The sequence below is a fragment of the Aquarana catesbeiana genome, linkage group LG01 (assembly GCF_042186555.1).
Source record: "Aquarana catesbeiana isolate 2022-GZ linkage group LG01, ASM4218655v1, whole genome shotgun sequence".
NCBI lineage: Eukaryota > Metazoa > Chordata > Amphibia > Anura > Ranidae > Aquarana > Aquarana catesbeiana.
This window is the reverse complement of record NC_133324.1, coordinates 246992378-247016696: the sequence shown is the minus strand read 5'-3', so window position 1 is coordinate 247016696 and position 24319 is coordinate 246992378. Positions and strand designations below refer to the sequence as shown.

The 24319-nt window shown below is 42.1% G+C and overlaps 1 protein-coding gene across 1 annotated transcript in view; it reads right to left on the bottom strand.

The window, feature by feature from the left end:
* The window catches only part of DNAH10 (dynein axonemal heavy chain 10), a 246788-nt gene that overhangs the window by 198314 nt on the left and 24155 nt on the right, over nt 1-24319 (bottom strand). Inside the window, exons 6-10 of the mRNA XM_073627593.1 lie at nt 17486-17711; nt 10423-10580; nt 9317-9541; nt 9031-9221; nt 2559-2757 (exon numbers count right to left, since the gene is read on the bottom strand). Coding sequence (XP_073483694.1) covers nt 2559-2757; nt 9031-9221; nt 9317-9541; nt 10423-10580; nt 17486-17711 — 999 coding nt within the window. The remainder of the gene's footprint in view (nt 1-2558; nt 2758-9030; nt 9222-9316; nt 9542-10422; nt 10581-17485; nt 17712-24319) is intronic.

Sequence of the window (24319 nt, the reverse complement as noted above, 5' to 3'; positions counted from 1 at the left end):
TTTATCATTTTTGTTTTCACACAAACAGAGCATCTAAGCAATTAAGGCTTGCGCTGTAGCCATCTTTCAGCTATAGCACGGGCGGCAAGAGGTTAAGGAGAACCCCACGCCAAAAATGTTACATATTTTCTTTATTTTAGATTTTTTTAATAAAGGATTGGTAAAAAACTTGTGTTGTGTTTCAATTTACTTTTTAAACTTTTTTGGTGAAGGAGTACAATGTACCCTGTACTCATTTACATGGGGGGGGGCAGGGTCTGAGGACCCCCTTGTTAAAGGGGGCTTCCAGATTCGGAAAAGCTCCCTGCCCGCAGACCCCCAAAACCACCAGCCAGGATTGTGAGGAAGAGGCCCTTGTCCCTATCAACATGGGGACAAGGTTCTTTGCGTGCATCATCATTGTGCACTTCCTTTTAGTATAGCTGCTGGTGGTTTAAAGAGATGTCGGTGAATTATGCAAGAGGTCTGTCCCTGTATGCTAATAAAGGCCAATGTGCACTTCCTGATGATAAGCACTATGTTTAGTTTTCTTTTATGGTGACTTGGCTGAGAGGAGGTGAAAAAAAGGAGTGGAGAAAAAAACCCAGGTAGTGTCCATAATATTGAAACATTACCAAAGATCCCCTATGGTGGGAAAAAGGCGCATATAGACCATCCATTGGTCATATGCCACAGGTGAGGGCACATCTGCTGAAGTCACTATTGCATGAATATATTCTCATCACAAAGCGGTGGACACTTATATATAGTTTTTTTTTTGTTTTTTTTTTGGGGGGGGGGACATAGGCAACTTTACAGCAGATTCACGTTTTGTTGGAGTTGTTGTTTTTTAAGGTTCAGATCACATCAAAGGACAATGATGAACTGTTTATTTATTTTCATTTTTTTTGTCACAATCTTCGGTTTTTGATATGGACTTAAAGAGATAGTAACATTATTGATCAGTATCACATTTTGGTTATATAGGAGCGAGGCCTTGTTGACTCCTCTCCAAATGAAGCGTTTATGGCCAAAAAGATACATTTTGGTCTCATCACTCCAAATGACTTTGTGCCAGAAGGTTTGAAGTTTGTCTCTGTGCTGTTTGGCATCTTGTAAGCGGGATATTTTGTGGCATTTGCGTAGTAATGGCTTTCCTCTGGCGACTTGATCATGCAGCCCATTTGTCTTCAAGTGCCTCCTTATTGTGCATCTTGAAACAGCCACAACACATATTTTCAGAGAGTCCTGTATTTCACCTGAAGTTATTTGTGGGTTTCTCTTTGCATCCCGAACAATTTTCCTGGCAGTTGTGGCCGAAATTTTAGTTGGTCTACCTGACCATGGTTTAGTTTCAACAGAACCCCTCATTTTCCTTCTTGATTTGAGTTTGAACACTGCTGATTGGCATTTTCAATTCCTTGGATATCTTTTTATATCCCTATCCTGTTTTATACAGTTCAACTACCTTTTCCTGCAGATCCTTGACTATTCTTTTGTTTTCCCCATGACTCAGAATCCAGAAACGTCAGTGCAGCACTGGATGAAAGATGCAAGGGTCTGTCAGGAGTCCAGAAACTCATTGATCTTTTATACACGCACACTAATTACAAGCAAACAGATCACAGGTGAGGATGGTTACCTTTAATAGCCATTCAAACCACTTAGTGTCAACTTGTGTGCATGTTATCAGGCCAAAATCACCAGGGTATGTAAACTTTTGATCAGGGTCATTTGGGTAGTTTCTGTTGGGATTAGGATTTAAAAAGAGTAAACACAGTTGACTGATAATAAATGGCTTCAGCCAAACTTTAACCATGAGTGAAAGAAAAGTTTTTGTGTTATCATTCATATTCTCTGAAAAATGGCATAAATTCTGCCAGGGTATGTAAACTTATGAGCACAACTATTAAATTGCTCCTTTAGAGATGAATAGATGGTATGAGATATGACAAACTTTTTTTTATATTTTTTTTTACCATCACAGATTTTTTTTTAGAAGTGTTAGTTGATTTTATCTGTTAGAAACCATATATACGTAGCTGGTATTGTACGCATAACATACCATAGTGTCATGTCTATGGAATAAAATGTTTTAGGGAAGGAGTGTTTTGTATGGTAGGTGTATATAAGTGATAACTACTTGTATGTCTGTATCCTCTGAAGAAGCCTTTTCTGATGAAACTTGGATCAGGATTTAGATGTGATACGTTAAATTGTATTCTAAATGTATCTTTACACTTTGATCTTGTAGGGAGTTCCAGCTAAGGGACTTTCAGTCCATGGCCAAAGAGAAAGCCTGAAAGAGGCTATGCTACTGGGATTGTGGTTGCACTGACAGTGTATGGATGCACAGATCAAGGATTCCACTGAGTAATCCTGTAGTGAGAGAGCAATGTATTATCCAGGAGATAATTTTAGTTAACAGTAGTGCAGAGAACAATGTTAATACTAGACACAAACTGATGGCGATAGCTGTGCACTTTATGAGATGATATTTATTTAACAGGAGTTTACCTACCTGCTGCTGACAACAGTGTTGATTCATATATATTAATAGATTAAATAAGTATCAGTACCTGCATTATCTTGAAGAGATCCTGACAGATAGATGCCAAATAGTCAGTTTTCTCAAAAAGGCGTTTTCTGTCAAACTCCCATCGCTGATCCCTTCCAGAGGCTTCAATCTTGGCACGGACTTCAAGGTAGCAACTTTTCCACAACTCAAGGGTGCGTTTCGCCTCTAGTGTTTTCTCCTTTGCAACTTCTTTGTTTTCTCTAGAATAAATTTTCTCATATTGAGATTATGAAATGTACTTATTCACAGTTTTTTTTTAAACACACCAGTAACATCAGTCTGCTGCTGCAAAAGGAAGAATTCCCTCCCTAGTTATTACTCTGCTCAGTGTAGTAAGAATATGTTGAATTTGTATATTGGTTAACCACGGGATGAGAAGCAGCAGAGTGACTAAGCTGCGTAAATAAGACCGATTTTTACACGGACAGACTACAGAGCGAATAGGCAGCAGACAGAGTCATGGGTTTCCACACTGGATGTCCATTTCTGTTGATTGAAAGGTAGCAAGAGGGACTTTATCTGTGCAAAACACAAGGCCAAGAATATAAAGATACAAAACCTACATTTAAAAGCTGAAAACTTTCCTACTTAAAAAAGGGTAAAAAGAGACACCATACACCAGCAAGATATGAGGTATTCCTACATAGATGCCACAGGTGTTGTGCTTAATTAGTTGGAGCCTTTAGGTTGAGCAAAATGCAAGAAAAACGTAAGTAATTTCACTGAAACAAATGGAAATGCACCGCGCCAACACTCAACAGCTAAATAGAAGGGTATTGCCACAAGGGTTAGCTAGAAGTATTAGATTGTCGAGTACCATCATCCTATATTGATATGTTGAAGGGGGGAATGGGAAGAGAACAGTAAGGGCTACTCCAAACGGGCCCTATCTTCCCATGAAGGAAATGTTGGACTATAGCGGTAACCAATTAGGACATAGAACATAAATAAAATTCCAGTTTATTGAGTTACAAAGTCATAAAATATGTACGATGTACATTGTACATTGTATATATTTTATGACTTTGTAACTCAATAAACTGGAATTTTATTTATGTTCTATGTCCTAATTGGGTACCGCTATAGTCCAACATTTCCTTCATGGGAAGATAGGGCCCGTTTGGAGTAGCCCTTACTGTTCTCTTCCCATTCCCCCCTCAACACTCAACAGCTGGCAAGACTTTCAAGCAAAAGCTAATATGTCCATATTCAAATATTTATATTAATTTTTACACTTAATTTGTTAACACCTTAGCATCATAGGCATTATGTTGCGCTAAAAAAAAAGTAGGACTTGCTTTACTTTTTTTTTTCACTGCAGACAAGCACATATCATTGCAACGTACTAGTGTGAACCCGTTTGAGTGACTGTCTCTGTACACCATGTAGCAGGGTGGCATGTTTGCTGCCACTACCACCCCCCCTACTTGTCACAAGTTAAAGCGGAGTTCCAGTCATATGTTTGTTTATTAAAAGTCAGCAGCTACAAAAAGTGTAGCTGCTGAGTTTTAATAAACAGCCACTCACCTGCGCCATGTTCTCCCCGCGTCCTCCCTCGGCGGCGCCGGCATCTCTACTATGGGCACCCGGCTGTGATAGATTGCAGCTTCACAGCCGGATGCCCACTGCGCATGTGCGAATGGCGCTGCGCTCTGCGACTGGTCCCGAAGTCTTCTAGGACCTGTCATGTGTCCCAGAAGACTTTGGGAGGGAAAATTTCCTCTTCCAATCGCCTAAAGCGTCTGTAGCGGAAGTAGGAGCAGGTGCTGTAGTGGAAATTATAAAGCTTCACCTATAAGCAAATAATTCTGTTGCGCTTAAAAGCACAATTCACAGCTCTCTTGTATAATGCCGGGAAAGCGCGCTTGTATATCTCCAAGTAACACAGACAGACGCTGGTATCACGTTGAGCTTAGCAAAATCCCCCCTAGCATGATCTTCTGCTTTAATTTATACTGTAAACATGAATAACAAAGGAAGGTGGTGGCTTCAGAATCAGCCAGACACTTGTATTCTTTCAAAAGAACCAATCACACACACATGTATATATTCAAAAAGAATACGAGTAGTGACATGTGCAGATGGTCGTGAGCAGAGCCATGTGGCTAGCTTCCCTGTGAGACACAAAGGGGGTTATTTACTAAAGGAAAATTCACTTTGCACTGCAAGTGCACTTGAAAGTGCACTGAAAGAGCACTTAGAAGTGCAGTCGCTGTAGATCCGAGAGGGACATGCAAGGAAAATAAAAAACAGCATTTTAGCTTGCACATGACTAGATGATAAAATCAGCAGAGCTTCCACTCATTTCAGATCTACCCCTTAGATTCAGAGCGACTGCACTTAAAGGTGCACTTGCAGTGCACTTTCAAAAGCACTTGCAGTGCAAAGTGGATTTGCCTTTCGTAAATAACCCCCAAAGTGTCTCACAATTTGAACACTACTTACAGGGCTCTGAAGATGATCGTGTGCACTTTACCACTGCTACCAAAAACACGAGCCGTACTCTATCATGGCTCAGTGGGCCATAATTTTTGTATGGTTATGCTTTGGTTCCCATGTACGCAGATCTGTTTGCTAGGAGCGTTAATACAATCGCCATGAGGTGGCCAGTCTCTTGGTGAGGCATAAACAAACATCCCTAAAAGAGCAAACAGCCAATGGTCTTCCATCAATATCTGTATGTGCAAATACCCTTGCAAAACTGACACTGGGGGACATCTGACAACATACTTTAATAAAAATTTATTTCCACAACATGACACCCCGAAGCCCAGCCCACGTACCAGATGCAGAGGATCCCTGACCGACAGGCGATTATTACAGCTCACCATGTCGTGTCCTCCCTATAAGTCATCCCTCCTGAAGAACAGAGTGTACAAGTCAAGCAGTGTTTTGAACTCATATGGACTGTAAGGACTGATTCATTTCCAGGTGTAAGAAGAAGATCAAGATTCCTCAAGGGACAAATGGGAGCATATGACAAAGAGGAGGGACTGTTGTGGACATTTTTATTAATGTATGTTGTCAGATGTCCCCCAGTGTCAGTTTTGCTGCAATATGCTCATGCGAGCGTATCTGCACATACAGACGTTGGTGGAAGACCATTGGCTGCGGAAACCTTCCCGTGGACACGGCAGATCTGTTTGCTCTTTTAGGGATGTTCGTTTATGCCTCACCAAGAGACTGGCCACCTCATGGCGATTGCAATAACGCTCCTAGCAAATAGATCTGTGTACATGGGAACCATAGCATAACTATACAAAAATTATGGCCCATTGAGCCATGATAGAGTACGGCTTGCGTTTTTAGTAGCAGTGGGAATGTGCACACGATCGTGTTCAGAGCCCTGTAAATAGTGTTCAAATTGTGAGACACACGTCACTACTGGAATTCTATTTGAATATACAGTCAGGTCCATAAATATTGGGACATCAACACAATTCTAATCTTTTTGGCTCTATACACCACCACAATGGATTTGTAATTAAACAAACAAGATGTGCTTTAATTGCAGACTTTCAGTTTTAATTTGAGGGTATTTACATCCAAATCAGGTGAACGGTGTAGGAATTAGAACCGTTTGTATATGTGCCTCCCACTTTTTAAGGGACCAAAAGTAATGGGACAGATTAACAATCATCCATCAAACTTTCACTTTTTAATACTTGGTTGCAAATCCTTTGCAGTCAATTATAGCCTGAAGTCTGGAACGCATAGACATCACCAGACGCTGGGTTTCATGATGCTCTGCTAGGCCTCTACTGCAACTGTCTTCAGTTCCTGCTTGTTCTTGGGGCATTTTCCCTTCAGTTTTGTTTTCAGCAAGTGAAATGCATGCTCAATCAGATTCAGGTCAGGTGATTGACTTGGCCATTGCATAACATTCCACTTCTTTCCCTTAAAAAACTCTTGGTTGCTTTTGCAGTATGCTTCGGGTCATTGTCCATCTGCACTGTGAAGCGCCGTCCAATGAGTTCTGAAGCATTTTGCTGAATATGAGCAGATAATATTGCCCGAAACACTTCAGAATTCATCCTGCTGCTTTTGTCAGCAGTCACATCATCAATAAATACAAGAGAACCAGTACCATTGGCAGCCATACATGCCCATGCCATGACGCTACCACCACCATGCTTCACGGATAAGGTGGTATGCTTTGGATCATGAGTAGTTCCTTTCCCTTTCCATACTCTTCTCTTCCCATCACTCTGGTACAAGTTGATCTTGGTCTCATCTGTCCATAGGATGTTGTTCCAGAACTGTGAAGGCTTTTTTAGATGTTGTTTAGCAAACTCTAATCTGGCCTTCCTGTTTTTGAGGCTCACCAATGGTTTACATCTTGTGGTAAACCCTCTGTATTCACTCTGGTGAAGTCTTCTCTTGATTGTTGACTTTGACACATACACCTACCTTCTGGAGAGTGTTCTTGATCTGGTCAACTGTTGTGAAGGGTGTTTTCTTCACCAGGGAAAGAATTCTTCGGTCATCCACCACAGTTGTTTTCCGTGGTCTTTTGGTGTTGCTGAGCTCACCGGTGCGTTCTTTCTTTTTAAGGATGTTCCAAATAGTTGATTTGGCCACATCTAATGTTTTTGCTATCTATCTGATGGGTTTGTTTTGTTTTTTCAGCCTAATGATGGCTTGCTTGACTGATAGTGACAGCTCTTTGGATTTCATATTGAGAGTTGACAGCAACAGATTCCAAATGCAAATAGCACACTTGAAATGAACTCTGGACCTTTTATCTGCTCCTTGTAAATGGGATAATGAGGGAATAACACACACCTGGCCATGGAACAGCTGAACAACCAATTGTCCCATTACTTTTGGTCCCTTAAAATGTGGGAGACACATATACAAACTGTTGTAATTCCTACACCATTCACCTGATTTAGATGCAAATACCCTCAAATTAAAGCTGAAAGTCTGCAGTTAAAGCACATTTTGTTTGTTTCATTTCAAATCCATTGTGGTGGTGTATAGAGCCAAAAAGATTAGAATTGTGTTGATGTCCCAATATTTATGGACCTGACTATATAAATGTGTGTGATTGGTTCTTTTGAAAGACTACAAGTGTCTGATTGGCTGATTCTAAAGCCACCACCTTCCTTTGTTATTCATGTTTACAGTATAAATAAAAGCAGAAGATCATGCTAGGGAGGATTTTGCTAAGCTCAACGTGATACCAGCGTCTTTCTGTGTTACTTGGAGATATCCAAGCACGCTTTCTGGGCACTATACAAGACACACTTTTGGGTGGAACGCTGCATTAAGAACAATGTTGGCTTCACAGCCAACAGCCTTCTAGCAACCAGTGAAGCTGACAGTGGACGGAGCCTGAGGGGGAAATTGAGATACTAGTTTCTAATTAGGTCCGCTTACTCCTTGCGATTGACAGCAGGAAGTAGGCAGATTCTATAGCCAAAAACAGGCTGCCTATTGGCTATGGATCCATCCACTGCCTGCTGTCAATCGTAAGGGAAGTGGACCTGATGGGTAAGTAGAGTCTCTGAATTTCCATCAGACTCTACCTATGCTGCTCCAAACACCCTTGGCCACTGCACTGATTTTGTGACAACTGCAGCGGCAGGGAGTGAGCTTAGCTGCATTTAGGATGGAGTTCCTGTATGGACATTGTGGCCTCATTGAACCTGTGCATGTGGTTGCATGCCACAAACTAATGTGCCCGTTTCCATAAGGTACAAGAAACTGTTGCCCACACCAACATTTAACACTGACAGTGCACAACGAAATTCTAAAGAGTGTCATAGACACTGTTTTTGAATACCCCTGGTTATATATATTTATATATATATATATATATATATATATATATATATACACACACAGGATACATACAATATATAGATATACAGTATATATCCACTTGAGTTTAATATTGCTAAAATTAGTTTAGTAGCTCACTTAGCTTTATTATTAATATTGCAAAACATCTGTGACTTTTCCAGTTTTCGGCAGCCAGGCATATGTATTATAAACACTTAAACCCTCTGCTGCATATTAACACATCATGCCCACAGGGCTGAAATGACCATTCCCTTAAAGATGCCCCACTGTAACAAGAAATCACAAATCATTCTGGGAGCTGTAGCTTTGTAACTCACCTCCGACACTTCTGTATAGTAGGTGGAAGCACAGGACACCTTCCCCCCACACCCTTTTATCTCTGGCAGAGCCAGTGCTGATGAGAAGTTTAAGACGGATATATTGCAAAAACTATTAGATTTAGGAAAATATGCATGCTGTTATTTATTTACACTGCAGAATGCTAAGATAAGGCACGTAAAATATGAATGGCAGTCAAGTGACTTCAGTGGTACTAACTCTGTCAACTTTAACAGGGTAATTGGAGGATTTTTATTTCTTTTTTATGAGATGTTTACAATATAGATTGGGATTATATAAAATATTATTATTATTATGTGTCTACCTAATACTGATCAACAACTTACCTAAATAATGTGCGAATATTAAGAACTCGGCATACTCTTTCCGCAATTTCCCATGCAATTCTTTCCATCAAAGGGACCATTCTTTCATCCTTGTTGTAATGTCGGGAAATGATCCATACCATTCTCAGTGCTTTCATCATAGGTGGAATAGTTTCCAAAACCACATTAAAACCTGTGCCATGTGTTAGGTTCTACGATAGAAGTTACAAAACATAAGTAGGTTTGTATGTGGTTTGCAGATAATAGGTAATTTGCTGCTAAAGTTACTCAACAAAAATGGACTTGCCTTCAAATGTCGTTCCAGAGTGGTGAGAAATCGAACGTTATCAGCTGCTTCTACATGGTACTTCATTAGCTCAGCCAGGTCCAGATTTTGCACTAACCCAGGGTTTACAATGGAGCATACGTCCAAGACCTTCTTCACAGTAGGAAGTTTCATTTGTTCGCTGAGTGCACTTAGGGTTGCATTGCGCTCACGCCAGAAATCTATTTCCGCCAATGGACCTTTACCCTAAAAGTAATTTACAATACTTATTCACTAGTTTAGTCTTTATAAAAGTGTCCGAAAGAAAGCATTTGCATTCTGATCAGAATCTCTTCTTAAAGCAGAGGTCCGCCCACCCCCCGAAAAATTAAAAGTCAGCAGCTACAAATACTGCAGCTGTTGACTTTTAATAAATGGACACTTACCTGTCCAGGGAGCCTGCAATGTCTTTGGATCAGCTTTTGGGTGCAGCCGCCGCCATTGCCAGTAAGGGAACCTGGCAGTGTAGCCTTTCGGCTTCATAGTCAGTTCCCTACTGCGCATGCGCTAAGCGCATTGTGCTTTCTAATTGGCCCAGTGGTGGAGGAAGGAGGAGGGGGCCAAACTTCCACGAGACAGCACAGTGGTCCCATCTCCCGGAAGTGGGGAAGGGGGCCTGTCAAGAAAAAGTCTCTGTTCCCCCCTGAAAGGTGCCAAATGTGGCACCGGAGGGGGGAGGAGACGAACAAGCAGAAGTTCCACTTTTGAGCGGAACTCCGCTTTAACCTTTCTAGCATAGATCACAAAATTAGGAACAGAATGAGAAATTTGTCAAGGCAACAAGCACCTTCCTTTTGGGCACTTTTACACAAGAGCCAATATCTTTTTCGCATAATTCAAATCTTTGTACCTCGAAACTTTGTATTTACTGTACATCTGAGGCTTCTTCTACAACAGTCAGAGCTGCAGACATTTGCGTCTGCTAGATAATTACACACTATTAAAATATTTATATGGCACCCCCAACCCTACTACATAGACCTCTGATTAAAAAAAAATTATTCTCTATGGCTGCATATTAATTCATTATATTACTACCCAGTAGCCCATAGAATGAAAAGACATGTATCTAATCATAAATAAAATACCTGAGGCTGCTTCTGTAGTAGTTCTGCCAGAGCTGCGGACATTTGTGTCTGCCAGTTCATAACACACTGTTCAAGTTTTTCTACAGCAGTTTTATCAGCTGCCATAGCATTCGTTTCAACATCAAGATTTACATCCGGCATTGCTAATTTTATTTCTCCTGAATGTGAGATGGAAACAGAGGGTGAATGTTAACCCACTTTGTTAATTTGTATTGAATGGTAGACTTGTGCACGGTGGAAAATGTTGTTTTGTTTTCATTCGTAAAATACATAATTTCGTTCTGTTATATTCGTTATGTTACGTGAATTTGTTTTCAAATAATTAATTATTTCTATAGAGTATAGATATTTGTTGCAACAAATTTGTTCTATTAATTGTTTCAATTTTGGATAATTTGTTATATATATACTTGTGATAACGAATTGTAATTCTGAAAGTCGTTTGTTTATTGAATCCAATAACACACACACAATGACAATGTCTCTTCTGCTGCTTCTCAAAACTCGTCTCCTCTGCTCAAATGCAATACAACAACCTTCTCAGGAATGCACTTTGCCAGTGGTTGTGCTGATGGTACCAGAAGGAACCTGATGTTTAGAGCTTGAATCCATTAGTACACACACAATGGGGTTGATTTACTAAAGGAAAATGCACTCTGCACTGCTAGTGCACTTGAAAGTGCACTTGTAAATGCAGTCGCTGTAGATAGCTGTAGATCTGAGGGGAAGCTCTGAAATTAGGGAAAGCACTGCTGATTTTATCATCCAATCATGTGCAAGCAAAAATGCATGTTCCCCTCAGATCTACAGCGACTGCACTTCCAAGTGCACTTGTAGTGTACTTGTATGCAATGTGGATTTGCCTTTTGTAAATAACCCCCAATATCTCTTCTGCTGCTTCTCAAAACTCGTCTCCTCTGCTCATATACAACACCCTTCTCACTCAGTTCTCAGGAATGCAGTTTGCCAGCATTATTATTCCGACCTCTAGCACAAAATAAATCAGCTGATTGGGCTGTAAGATTTACTCCGAGTCAACCTGCTGTTTCATTAGACCTTTAACAAAATTAACAAATCATGCCAAATTAATTTGTTATTTTTGTAATCATTTTTTCATATTAGTTGAAATTCATCATTTTTTTCTTTGGACATTCAGATGCATCCGGATGTCCGAAAGATGCAAAATTCGGGGAAAATTTCTATTGAATAGCAAGAATGCTTTTATAAGAAAGGTTCTGTTAAACTGAGCCTGTGTCCAGGCTATACGCACTAAAGTATGTACATTTTCTGAACAGGCAACAAAAGCACTTTAAAAAATACCTTTTTCACATCCATAGCTATAGGCATGATGGAAAAATTCAAGTTCACAACAGAGGCACAGAGGTTTTAGCTTTGGTTTCATTTTAAATTCTCTTGTACCAGAATCATGGTAGCCTGCCAGCCTCAAAATAGGTTTATTCTCATTCACAGCTTTTAAGAGATTGCTCTTAACAGCTTCCACAGTTTAGATAACTGAACTGTGGAAGCTGTGGCTAAAAATGCAAGCAAAAAGCAAAGGGCTGGTCACCAGTATTGGCAGTAGTCTACCTGCAGGCTTTCCCCATTACTGACTTACCATTCCTTGTTCTGCACACTGTCTCTGTGAGGAAGAGGTCATGTTAGTAGAGGCAGGGCTTTTCATTTGCATGTCAGAGTCTCCAGTGAAAAGTGAGCAGCACAGTATCATGGGTGTCCGCAGAACTTTTTTCACGGGGGGCAGGTGGGGGGTGATATGAAGGGTGCTTCAAAAACACCCCCCGCTGCTGTAATTCATGCACCCTGCGTCCGAAAAGAGTCCGGACGCCTGAATAGGGGGTGGCAGCGGCAGCCATAGATAGATTCATGCAATGCATGAATCTATCTATCTATAGCTGATAGAGGGATGGCCCGAGAGAGGGGACGGCACCCATGCGCCCTTAATGCACGGGCCGCCATTGTGTTCTGGCCATATTTTGATCTTGATGAAAACAGCTATACAGTCTGTATAGCTGTTTTCAACAAGATCAAAATATGGCCACAACAGATGTATTGCAATTCAAAAAGATGTACATTGCATTCTCTAAGCTATATAAATTATATGGGCATGGACTGGTCTGGTACACCTGGCCTGAGTAGTAACTTCTAATTCAAAGTGAAGAAAACATGAATTATCTCTGTATTTTAGTAATGATAATAACAACATAATACACTAAAGAGACATATCTTTCCAGCAAATTAGCAATAAATAAATCAAAATGCTCTTCCTCCTGGGAGTCCTGGCTGCTACTAACTGTTGTTACCTGTGGTTCCTAGCGGTTCTTATGTTGCCTAGGCACAGGTAACATATCACTGGGCAGCTCACACTTGAGTGGGAGGTGGCAGTGTCGGCCCAGATCTACATAGTGGCAGACTGCTAGCATATGACTCGGCTCGGCGGCTCGCACTTGAGTGGGCGGATCCATCTACAACAACACACCTACACACTACACAGGCAGCCAATCAGTGAGGAGGAGCGTGAAAAGGCCGAGCTGCCGAGCGGAGGACACAGGACAGTGTCTGGACAGAGCAGAGAGCAGTGTAGTAGCAGCTGCAGACCTAGAAAAAAAAGTCAGTGGCAGCCACGGCGGACATTTCAACACAACACACAGACACAGTGCAACTGCAAGCCAACACCTGATGATTCCGGGGGGGGGGGGCTGGCAATCCCCCCCCCCCATGCCCCTATTTGCGGACGCAAATGCACAGTAGTGACATCATCCAATAACACTTCAAATCCCCTGGACTATTAATTAGAGAAGGGGTCTCAAACTGGTGGCCCTCCAGCTATTGCGAAACTACAAGTCCCATGAGGCATTGCAAGGCTGACAGTTACAAGCATTACTTCCACAGGCAGAGGCATGATGGGACTTGTAGTTTTGCAACAGCTGGAGGGCCGCCAGTTTAAGACCCCTGAATTAGAGACAGAAGTGCCTTAGACCCCACGCTGCAGATAGACAACTATGAGGCCTATGGCTACAAAAGTGCCTAGACATGCACATATACTAGTAATTGTTAAAAAAATCTTGGCTGCGCTCTTCTTTCCTAAACATATATACACTATATCACCAAAAGTATTGAGACGCCTGCCTTTACACACACATGAACTTTAGTCCGTAGAGTTTACTATTGCGTTGGCCCACCCTTTGCAGCTATAACAGCTTCAACGTTTTTGGGAAGGCTGTCCATAAGGTTTAGGAGTGTGCCTATGGGAATGTTTGACCATTCTTCTAGAAGTGCATTTGTGAGGTCAGGCTCTAATTTTGGAGGGAAGGCCTGGCTCGCAGTTTCCACTCTAATTCATTCCAAAAGTGTTTTATTGGGTTGAGGTCAGGACTCTGTGCAGGCCAGTCAAAATCCTCCATCCCAAACTCGCTCATCCATGTCTTTATGGACGTTGCTTTGTGTACTGGTGTGCAGTCATGTTGGAACCGGAAGGGCCAACCCCAAACTGTTTCTACAAAGTTGGGAGCATGAAATTGTCCAAAATGTCTTGGTATGCTGATGCCTTAAGAGTTCCCTTCACTGAAACTAAGGGACCAAGCCCAACCCCTGAAAAACAACTCCACACCTTACCTCAACCCAATAGAACACCTTTGGAATTAATTAGGAGCAGTGACTGTGAGCCAGGCCTTCTCCCCATCAGTGCCTGACCTCAGAAATGCGCTTCTAGAAGAATGGTCAAACATTCCCATAGACACACTCCCAAACCTTGTGGACAGCCTTCCCAGAAGAGTTGAAGCTGTTATAGATGCAAAGGGTGGGCAAACTCAATATTGAACCCTATGGACTAGGATGCCATTAAAGTTCATGTGCATGTAAAGGCAGGCATCCCAATACTTTTGGTAATATAGTGTATGTGTGTAACATAACAGATAATTCCTCAAAATTCTAAGCACGTAATTATAGTGATAACATATGTTCCTCCTTTCATTAAACCAGACAAACCAACCAAAAAGTGAATATAAAGTTCATATTCCTTACTTATACACCGTTGGTCCCTTTTCACTCTGTGAATCTTCAACTATATTCGTGACTCCCACCATCTTTCACCACTGCGCTCACCTCCAGTGCAGACCTGTTTCCAGGTCACAAATGCCTTCCCCTGCAGGGGTATACAATCAGCCTTTTCAATCAGATGGTATCCTTATTTCCTCCACTTCTCCTTTATACCTGTGCACTTTGCTGGATAAACCACATCTGTCCCTTTAAACCTGTCATCGCCTTTCCTCCACCGTTTATCCTCATTCAAAACATAGGTCTTTCATATTTTAGTACTTTTTGCTTTCACATTTATTAAAGCATAAAATGTACTTACATTAAGATCAACAGTATTGCGCTTTGTTCATACAGGTATACAGCGGGGCCGAGGCTGCCGCGAGGCTCTCAATCCTTGCACTCCGCCCAATGCATATCTTCACGACCATTTAATGCTTTTTAAGTGCATTTTATACTTTAATAAACGTGAAAACTTAAAAGTACTACACTATGGGACTCATGTTTTGAATGAGGATGAATGGTGGAGGAAAGGCGACCGCAGTTTTAAAGGGACAGACGTGGTTTATCCTGCAAAGTGCACATGTATGAAGCAGAAGTGGAGGAAATAAGGATACCATCTGATTGAAAAGGCTGGTTGTATACCCGTGCAGGGGAAGGCATTTACGACCTCGAAGCAGGTCTGCACTAGAGGTGAGCACATTGGTGAAAGGTGGTGATGTTCACAAACATTTCTAAAGATTCACAGGGTGAAAAGTGACCAATGGTGTATAAGTAAAGGAATATTGCTGCTGGAAAAAAAAAAAAAAGGAATGCACCATATATGAACTGATTACTCACATATGAACTTTGAATTCATATGTTTAATTGGTTTAATGAAAGGAGGAACATATGTTATCACTATAATTATGTACTTTGAATTTTGAGGAATTACCTCTATTGTTACACACACACATATATATGTTTAGGAAAGAAGAGCACAGCCAAGATTTTTTCACGTTTACTCTTCATTAGTTGTGGGAACACAATAATTTGGCTTGCTGCCTTTGAAAGTAGTATTAGTTTATTGCACAATAATTAGGAGGGCGTGGGATAAAATCTATTAGTTTATTGGTTTTATATACTAGTAATTGCATAGCTAATTTTTTATGAGGAATTACTGACAAAAAAAAAAAAAAACATTTTTCAGGGTGCTGCTTAGGTAGAATTAACATTTCTAGATATCATTATAATATAGTTAATCTTCACTTTTTGAGTTTAGGTCTATTTTCTTTTCTTTTTTTAATTAATAATATGAAGTTTATTATTTATTAACTTAAACTACAAACACCTACAAATAAGATAAGTACAGAAGAGGCAATAATGTGATAGCAGAATTGTCATAAAAGGAATGACCGCCATGAGAGACCAATCCAAGCCCCCTAGGAGTCAGAGGATGGCAGAGGAGGGCAGAGGAGTCAGTAAATGTGATGTGTCCAGAGGCCAATACCAACAGTTAGGTATGAAAACTGGACTTAAAAACAAGTCTACTTTATGTTCGATTTCAATATTGCAGCAAAACAATCTTTAAAGTCCAAAATTCTACAAACTGTACATAAAAATCTTACACCATGGTGACCCTGATATACAAATACAAAAAAATGGATCTCCAGCACTTCCTGATCACAAGTAGTCTTCACAGCTCGCTATCTTACAGATACATCTTGGGAGAGCATTGTCATTTGGCTTTCTTCTTCTAACCCCGTGGTCTCCAAACTGCAGCCCAGGGGCCGAATGTGGCCCTTTGCTTGCCTTTATCTGGCCCTTGGGGCACCATTCTATCTACTGACACATCAATGGGGCACTATTCTTCAAGTTGATACCAACAATGGAAGACTGTTTCCCCCCTTAAAACCAATGATGGGGCACTGATGCCAGGCTATTTTCTACTCCTATTGGCCACAGTATAGCCCACCTGAAGCCTGAAGGACAGTAAACTGGCCCTTAGCTTAGAAAGTTTGGAGACCCCTGTTCTAACCTACAGTGAGCTGCCAAGGCGAAGTGTTGTGTAACCAGACAGTGGATCAGATTTTTCATATTTATTTTTACAATGTCATTTTATTTCACAATTTATTACATGTTTGGCTATGTTGGACTTGGTCATGTATGTTCATTTTTTATAGTTCAGGTCTGCTTTATCTTGGAACACCTGGATGAAGACAGAGGTAAACCATAATTTCTTTGCATGCCATTGTAAAAAAGGGCATTTAGGACTGAAAAAGAGACAAAAAAACTATTTAGATGAGCTATTTAGATGAGGAGCTACCCTGGAGTCACCAAATACACAGTAGCCTTTCTGTAAATTCCAGTAATGATGAAATTTTTTTTAGCTAAATCTTTAAACTTTTTAATCTGACACAGATTAACATAGGAGATTATTTTTTTAAGGCAAAGAGGAAAAGTGCAAAAACTCAAAAGATGACCCCCCCCCCCCCCAATGTATTATGATTTATGCTGCCAGACTTATCTACCTTAGCTACCGCTCAGTGTCTGTCACCCCTCTCTGCCAATCCCTCCTCTTCCAATGATTCCAAATATCACCCAAACCATCCTCTCCGTTCCTGCCAAGATCTTCTGCTATCTAGCACCCTTGTCTCTGCCTCCCATGCTTGTCTCCAGAACTTCTACTGAGCCTCTTCTATCCTCTGGAACTCTCTACCTCAATCTGTCCTGCTATCTCCTGCCAGTCTCTCACCACTAGGCGATCCCTAAAAAACTAATCTCTTCAGGGAAGCCCATCCTGCCTCCACCTAACAATTGAACTTTAAATTCTTCTATCAGCTCAACCCTCACAGATATTATCTTTTCTACCACTTGCCCCACCCTATTAGATTGGAGACAAGCACAGTGTATCCTTTTCAAGAAATGAATGATGACTGTAAACTATCTTAATATTCATTTCATTCAGTTCATTTTATTTTGTCCATGATCGTTTGGGTCCTAACTGTATTGAAAAACATAATAAAACACTCACCCTCCAGCTGCTGTATTGTTTGCTGAATATGATTAAGGATTTTTTGCATATTTATTAAAAATTCATCCCTAATTAGCTGAACACTTATGAACTCTCCATTGGGCTCTCCATGCTGTGTGGAATCTTTGTCATTTGAGTCTTGTGAAGGCACGGATTGCCCATGATCACCTTGAAGGGTGATGTCTTTATTTTTATGCTGATTATAAGCCAACAGAGGCATATAGACCTAAAAACAAAATAAACTGTTACCTAGTAATACAGGTAGCATGTTATCATTAATGAGATATTGGAAACAATGCAAATAAGCCATTAGGTGTTCCCTATAAAATAAAATGCTATACTACACCTTTCTAAAGAACGTATGAACTATCTTATTTTTAGTTTTGAGCAGAGTGTGGAAGAGTTACAGTAGAAGCCAGATCAATCAAGTTTATTATTTTTGCTGCCTGTGTCCTTATTGTAACAGATTTCCCCCTCACTTCCTGTCTCACTAACATTCTTCACCAAGACATCACTCCAATGGGAGTACACACAGGAATAAAAAACAGTGTTTGGGAGAATCAGAGAATCTTAGACCATCTCAGTTGTACAGTATGTGTACCCATATAAAACTCAAAACAGAGGTTTTGACCCCATCTTGGCTCCAACCAAAAGTCAAAAAAAAAAAAAAAAAGCTTTGTCTGCAATTATACTTTAGGGTGCACACAGACATTCTTAGTTTATTAAAGAGGAGTTCCACTCGAGGTCCAGTCAAAAAAAAAAAAAAATTAAAAGTCAGCAGCTACAAATACTGCAGCTGCTGACTTTTAATTGGACACTTACCTGTCCCAGGGTCCAGCGAAGCCCCTCTCGTCTCCCCCTCCGTTCAGCGGCACCGGCATTGCAACTGTGGGCGCCGGGCTGTGGCTTCACAGCCTGGCACCCACTGCACATGCGCGAGCGGCGCCGCGCGCCGTGATTGGCCGCTCAGTCACCTGGGACCTGTAATGGGTCCCAGATGATTGACAGGAGGGAGGGAGCAGAGCTGAGCCCTTCCTGTGCCGAGGGGGAAGTGATGTCACCAGCCCAGGCACTGGAAGAGGCAGACTATGAGGGACCCCCTAGCAACAGGCATTTAGAGGTAAGTAAAAAATATATATATATCCAAATGTTTTTTTTTATTTTTTTTTAAGATTTTTCATGTAGTTCTTTTTTTTTTTGGGTGGAACCCCACTTTAAGAAACCAAATGACCACCCAAAGACAATACAACCGGTACACATATACTTTACACTGCGTAGCATGCATTGTATAGTCCGAATGTGCAGTTCCCATAGAAGCAGTATTTACCAGTTTGTCATTTGGCAAGTGTCAGGTTAACATTCACTTAATTATATGTAATAGTAGCTATACTAGCACTGCTGAGACTCCATCCTGATAATCTGTGGCTTAACACAATATATGATGTCATTAGGGGCAGAGTATTGAAATTGATACAATTCCAGTGTTTCAACAGTGCAGTAATGTGAAATGGAATGTTTTCTTGTCAGACAGTGGATTTGCCAGCACTGTAACCCTCTTGGCCTGGGATATGGGATATGGCCAAAGAGTAAGGCTTGTTAGCTTCAAGTGAAGAGCTGCCCAAAGTCTGCTTGCCAACTTACATTTAGGGGCTTTTTTTGCCCACTTTTAAAAGATAAAGAATTAAAAGAAAAGTTCTTGTACAGAAGGTTTCCCATATAGGGTTTCTCACCATGACATAGAACACAACACAAGGTTTTCAGCCTCCTGGCAATAGAGTTGCCAGGTTGGGCTTTACAGGCTTCCTGCCTGTTTAAACAGGAGGTCATTGTGCACAAGGGGGAGCCATTTATATCAACTCATGATGTCATTTATATTTTGTTCTTGTTATCTTTTATTATTCATTTTCATAGAAACATAAGAAAAAAAAAAAAACACGGGGACATACAAACTGATTTTTTGTTTAAAGTGGAGGTCCACCCTAAAAAAGGAAATGGCGTTAAAATTCATAAAAAAATTAAAAACAAAAACAGTTGAAAAAAAAAAAAATGTAACTTACCTGAAACCCCTGTTGCTAGGCAGTCTTCCTAATCTGCCTCTTCCTATTCCGCAGTGCTTCCTCCTCCTAAGGTGAGCGGCCCCGTTGCCTTCTGGGACATGTGTGTGTCCCAGGAAGCAACGGGGCCATTCACAGAGCACCGCGCCGCTCGCGCATGCGCAGTAGGAAATTGGCAGTGAAGCCGCAAGGCTCCACTGCCTGTTTCCCTTAGTTAGGATGGAGGCGTCGCCGGCCGATCCGATGGATGGATCGGCCTCGGGGGGGGCCGACATCGCGGGCTCGCTGGACAGGTAAGTGTCCTTATTAAAAGTCAGCAGCTACAGTGTGGAAAGTGCACTTGGAAGTAAAGTCGCTGTAGATCCGAGGGGGACATGCAAGTAAAATAAAAAACAGCATTTTAGCTTGCACATAATTGGATGATAAAATCAGCAGAGCTTCCCCTCATTTCAGATCTACCCCTTAGATTTAGAGCAAGTGCACTTGTAGTGCAAAGTGTATTTGCCTTTCGTAAATAACTCCCTAAGTCTCCTTACACATACTTTGTGCTCTTGTGTACTCACAGTACTTTACCTATTCTTCATGTTCTTAGGCTTGGTTCACACTGCCGCGATTGTGAGACCCCAAGTCTCATGACATGTGAAATCTTATGTTAGTCAATGAGAGCTGTCTTAATTAGCACTACTGAAGTTGCTCCAACTTTAGAAAAGGTTCCTGTACTACAAGGCGACTTCTATCCAAATTGTGCCCATAGACTTTAATGGAAGTTGCCTCCAAGTCAGATCCTCATCTATATTGATGTGATTGGATTCCAACTTTACAGGAAGATTGCCCAGGCAGTGCATGGCATCTTCCTGTATGCTGTCATCTCTGCATACCTGCACAAGACAAAGTCACTTCAAAGCCACATCAAATCGCATCAAAGTACTACTCAAATCGCCAGCAAATCACCAGGAAATCACCTGGCAAAGTCACACCAAAAGTTGCATGACTTTCAGGTCGCAGTAGTATCAACCAAGCCTTAATTAAAACCTTTTGTTTGCAAAAGTGCAAAGGAGGTTTTAATTATGAGTGTACTGCCAAACACATTCCCTAATGTCAGAGACACCTCCGCACTTTTGTGATGGTCACATGTCACTGGACTCTGCAGGGTAGCAGGCATAGATCAGTGGTCAGAAAGTGGCAACTTAACTGTTGATTTTTTACAAAAATGTAACAATTTGCGTTTAGTCTGTTTAAGCTAATATTTAGAATATTTGGAGGAAACTTCTGATTGTGAAGGTACTGTGTTAACACTGTTGGGAGATGAAAAGGTTTACTTTAAAGCTAAACTCCAGGCAGATATAAAAGGCAAATATGAATTGTTAATACACAATACAATGTATTATTTTTTTTTAATTCAAGCATTTCATATACTTGAATTTGACTTGGTATCAGCCTCTTTCTCTCTACTGTACAGTAGATCCCAGAGAAGAGGAGAGAGAAGCAGCACAAAGAGCTAATCAGATGTGCTGCTGTGGAACCGGCATGCTGATAGGAGAACAAATCAGACTGACAGGAGATAATTAATGTGCAGCCAGGTGGGACTATGCTCTGTGACAAGGTTGTGTAATGGACATATAACTTATGGTTACTGGTTATCACACACGAAATCTGTGTGCAAAAAAACATCAAATGTTTCCTTTTTTATGGGTAACAGGGAACAAAGTGTTCATTACATTTAACTATTGGCTGAATCAGTAAAACCTTAAAGTGGAGTTCCACCCACTTTTACAACTCTTCAGCATCCCTCACTAAACTGTGCACTGTAAACAAATTGGATATTTTAAAATTTTTTTTCTCAGCACCTACTGTATATCTGCTGAGTTCATTTTTCACTTCCTCCTCCCTGGCCGTGGCCTATCACATCATTTCCTGTTTGCAATGCCTTCTGGGAAGGAGCGGCAACTTCCTCTGAAACTGCCGTTGCTATGGAAACCTGACCTGAAACCTATTACACTGCTTGTGCTGCACTGAGCATGTGGGGTGGCAACTTCCTCTGAAACTGCCGTTGCTATGGAAACCTGACCTGAAACCTATTACACTGCTTGTGCTGCACTGAGCATGTGCGAGATCTGCAAGGATGAGATCCAGGAAGAAATACAATCTGGCTTTAGATGCCCACACTTAAGATGGCCACGGCCTGCTGTAAGTTTATAAAATAACAAAATACTGCAATAAACTAACAAAACAGACCTTAGTTTACAGACTAACTTTAATAGAATACATTAAGCTTGTGTATTATAGGGGTATTTTTATTTAACCACTTAAGGACCGCCTCACGCCGATTTACGTCGGCAAAGCGGCACGGGCAGGCAAAATCACGTACATGTACGTGATTTGCCTCCCGCGGGTGGGGGGTCCGATCGGACCCCCCCCCCGGTGCCCGAGGCGGTCCCGTTCTGTTTCCCGGCGATCGGAGATGAGGGGGAGGCCATCCGTTCGTGGCCCCCCCCTCGCGATCGCCGCCGGCCAATGGGAACATTCCTTTGCTGCTGTATGCTAAACAGCAGCAAAGGAAATTATGTCATCTCCCCTCGGCTCGGTAGTTTCCGTTCCAGCGCCGAGGGGAGAAGACATCAATGTGAGTGCACAACACTACACACACACAGTAGAACATGCCAGGCATACAAAACACCATGATCGCCCCCCGATCCCCCCCCAATCACCCCCCCCGCCCGTCACAAACTGACACCAAGCAGGTTTTTTTTTTTTTTTTTTTCTGATTACTGCATAGTGTCAGTTTGTGACAGTTACAGTGTTGGGACAGTTAGTATTATCCCCCTTTAGGTCTAGGGTACCCCCCTAACCCCCCCTAATAAAGTTTTAACCCCTTGATCACCCCCTGTCACCAGTGTCGCTAAGCGATCATTTTTCTGATCGCTGTATTAGTGTCACTGGTGACGCTAGTTAGGGATGTAAATATTTAGGTTCGCCGTCAGCGTTTTATAGCGTCAGGGACCCCCATATACTATCTAATAAATGTTTTAACCCCTTGATTGCCCCCTAGTTAACCCTTTCACCACTGATCACCGTATAACCGTTACGGTTGATGCTGGTTAGTTCGTTTATTTTTTATAGTGTCAGGGCACCCGCCATTTATTACCGAATACAGGTTTAGCCCCCTGATCGCCCGGCGGTGATATGCGTCGCCCCAGGCAGCGTCAGATTAGCGCCAGTACCGCTAACACCCACGCACGCAGCATGCGCCTCCCTTAGTGGTATAGTATCTGATCGGATCAATATCTGATCCGATCAGATCTATACTAGCGTCCCCAGCAGTTTAGGGTTCCCAAAAACGCAGTGTTAGCGGGATCAGCCCAGATACCCGCTAGCACCTGCGTTTTGCCCCTCCGCCCAGCCCACCCAAGTGCACTATCCATCGATCACTGTCACTTACAAAACACTAAACGCATAACTGCAGCGTTCGCAGAGTCAGGCCTGATCCCTGCGATCGCTAACAGTTTTTTTGGTAGCATTTTGGTGAACTGGCAAGCAAGTACCAGGCAGCGTCAGGTTAGCGCCAGTAGCGCTAACACCCACGCACGCACCGTACACCTCCCTTAGTGGTATAGTATCTGATCGGATCAATATCTGATCCGATCAGATCTATACTAGCGTCCCCAGCAGTTTAGGGTTCCCAAAAACGCAGTGTTAGCGGGATCAGCCCAGATACCTGCTAGCACCTGCGTTTTGCCCCTCCGCCCGGCCCGGGCCAGCCCACCCAAGTGCAGTATCGATCGATCACTGTCCCTTACAAAACACTAAACGCATAACTGCAGCGTTCGCAGAGTCAGGCCTGATCCCTGCGACCGCTAACAGTTTTTTTGGTAGCGTTTTGAAGAACTGGCAAGCACCAGCCCCAGGCAGCGTCAGGTTAGTGCCAGTACCGCTAACACCCACGCACGCAGCATACACCTCCCTTAGTGGTATAGTATCTGAACGGATCAATATCTGATCCGATCAGATCTATACTAGCGTCCCCAGCAGTTTAGGGTTCCCAAAAACGCAGTGTTAGCGGGATCAGCCCAGATACCTGCTAGCACCTGCGTTTTGCCCCTCCGCCCGGCCCAGCCCAGCCCACCCAAGTGCAGTATCGATCGATCACTGTCACTTACAAAACACTAAACGCATAACTGCAACGTTCGCAGAGTCAGGCCTGATCCCTGCGATCGCTAACAGTTTTTTTGGTAGCGTTTTGGTGAACTGGCAAGCACCAGTGGCCTAGTACACCCCGGTCGTAGTCAAACCAGCACTGCAGCAACACTTGGTGATGTGGCGAGTCCCATAAGTGCAGTTCAAGCTGGTGAGGTGGCAAGCACAAGTAGTGTCCCGCTGCCACCAAAAAGACAAACACAGGCCCGTCGTGCCCATAATGCCCTTCCTGCTGCATTCGCCAATCCTAATTGGGAACCCACCGCTTCTGCAGCGCCCGTACTTCCCCCATTCACATCCCCAACCAAATGCAGTCGGCTGCATGAGAGGCATTTTCTTTATGTCCTCCCGAGTACCCCCACCCAACGAACCCCCCAAAAAAGATGTTGTGTCTGCAGGAAGCGCGGATATAGACGTGACACCTGCTATTATTGTCCCTCCTGTCCTGACAATCCTGGTCTTTGCATGAATGTGCAATTTGATGAGAGGTATAGTGAGTATTTTGCAGACCTCACTTTTTGTCACAAAGTTTTGAAAATTGAAAAAAGAAAAAAAAAAAAGTTTTTTCTTGTCTTTCTTCAGTTTC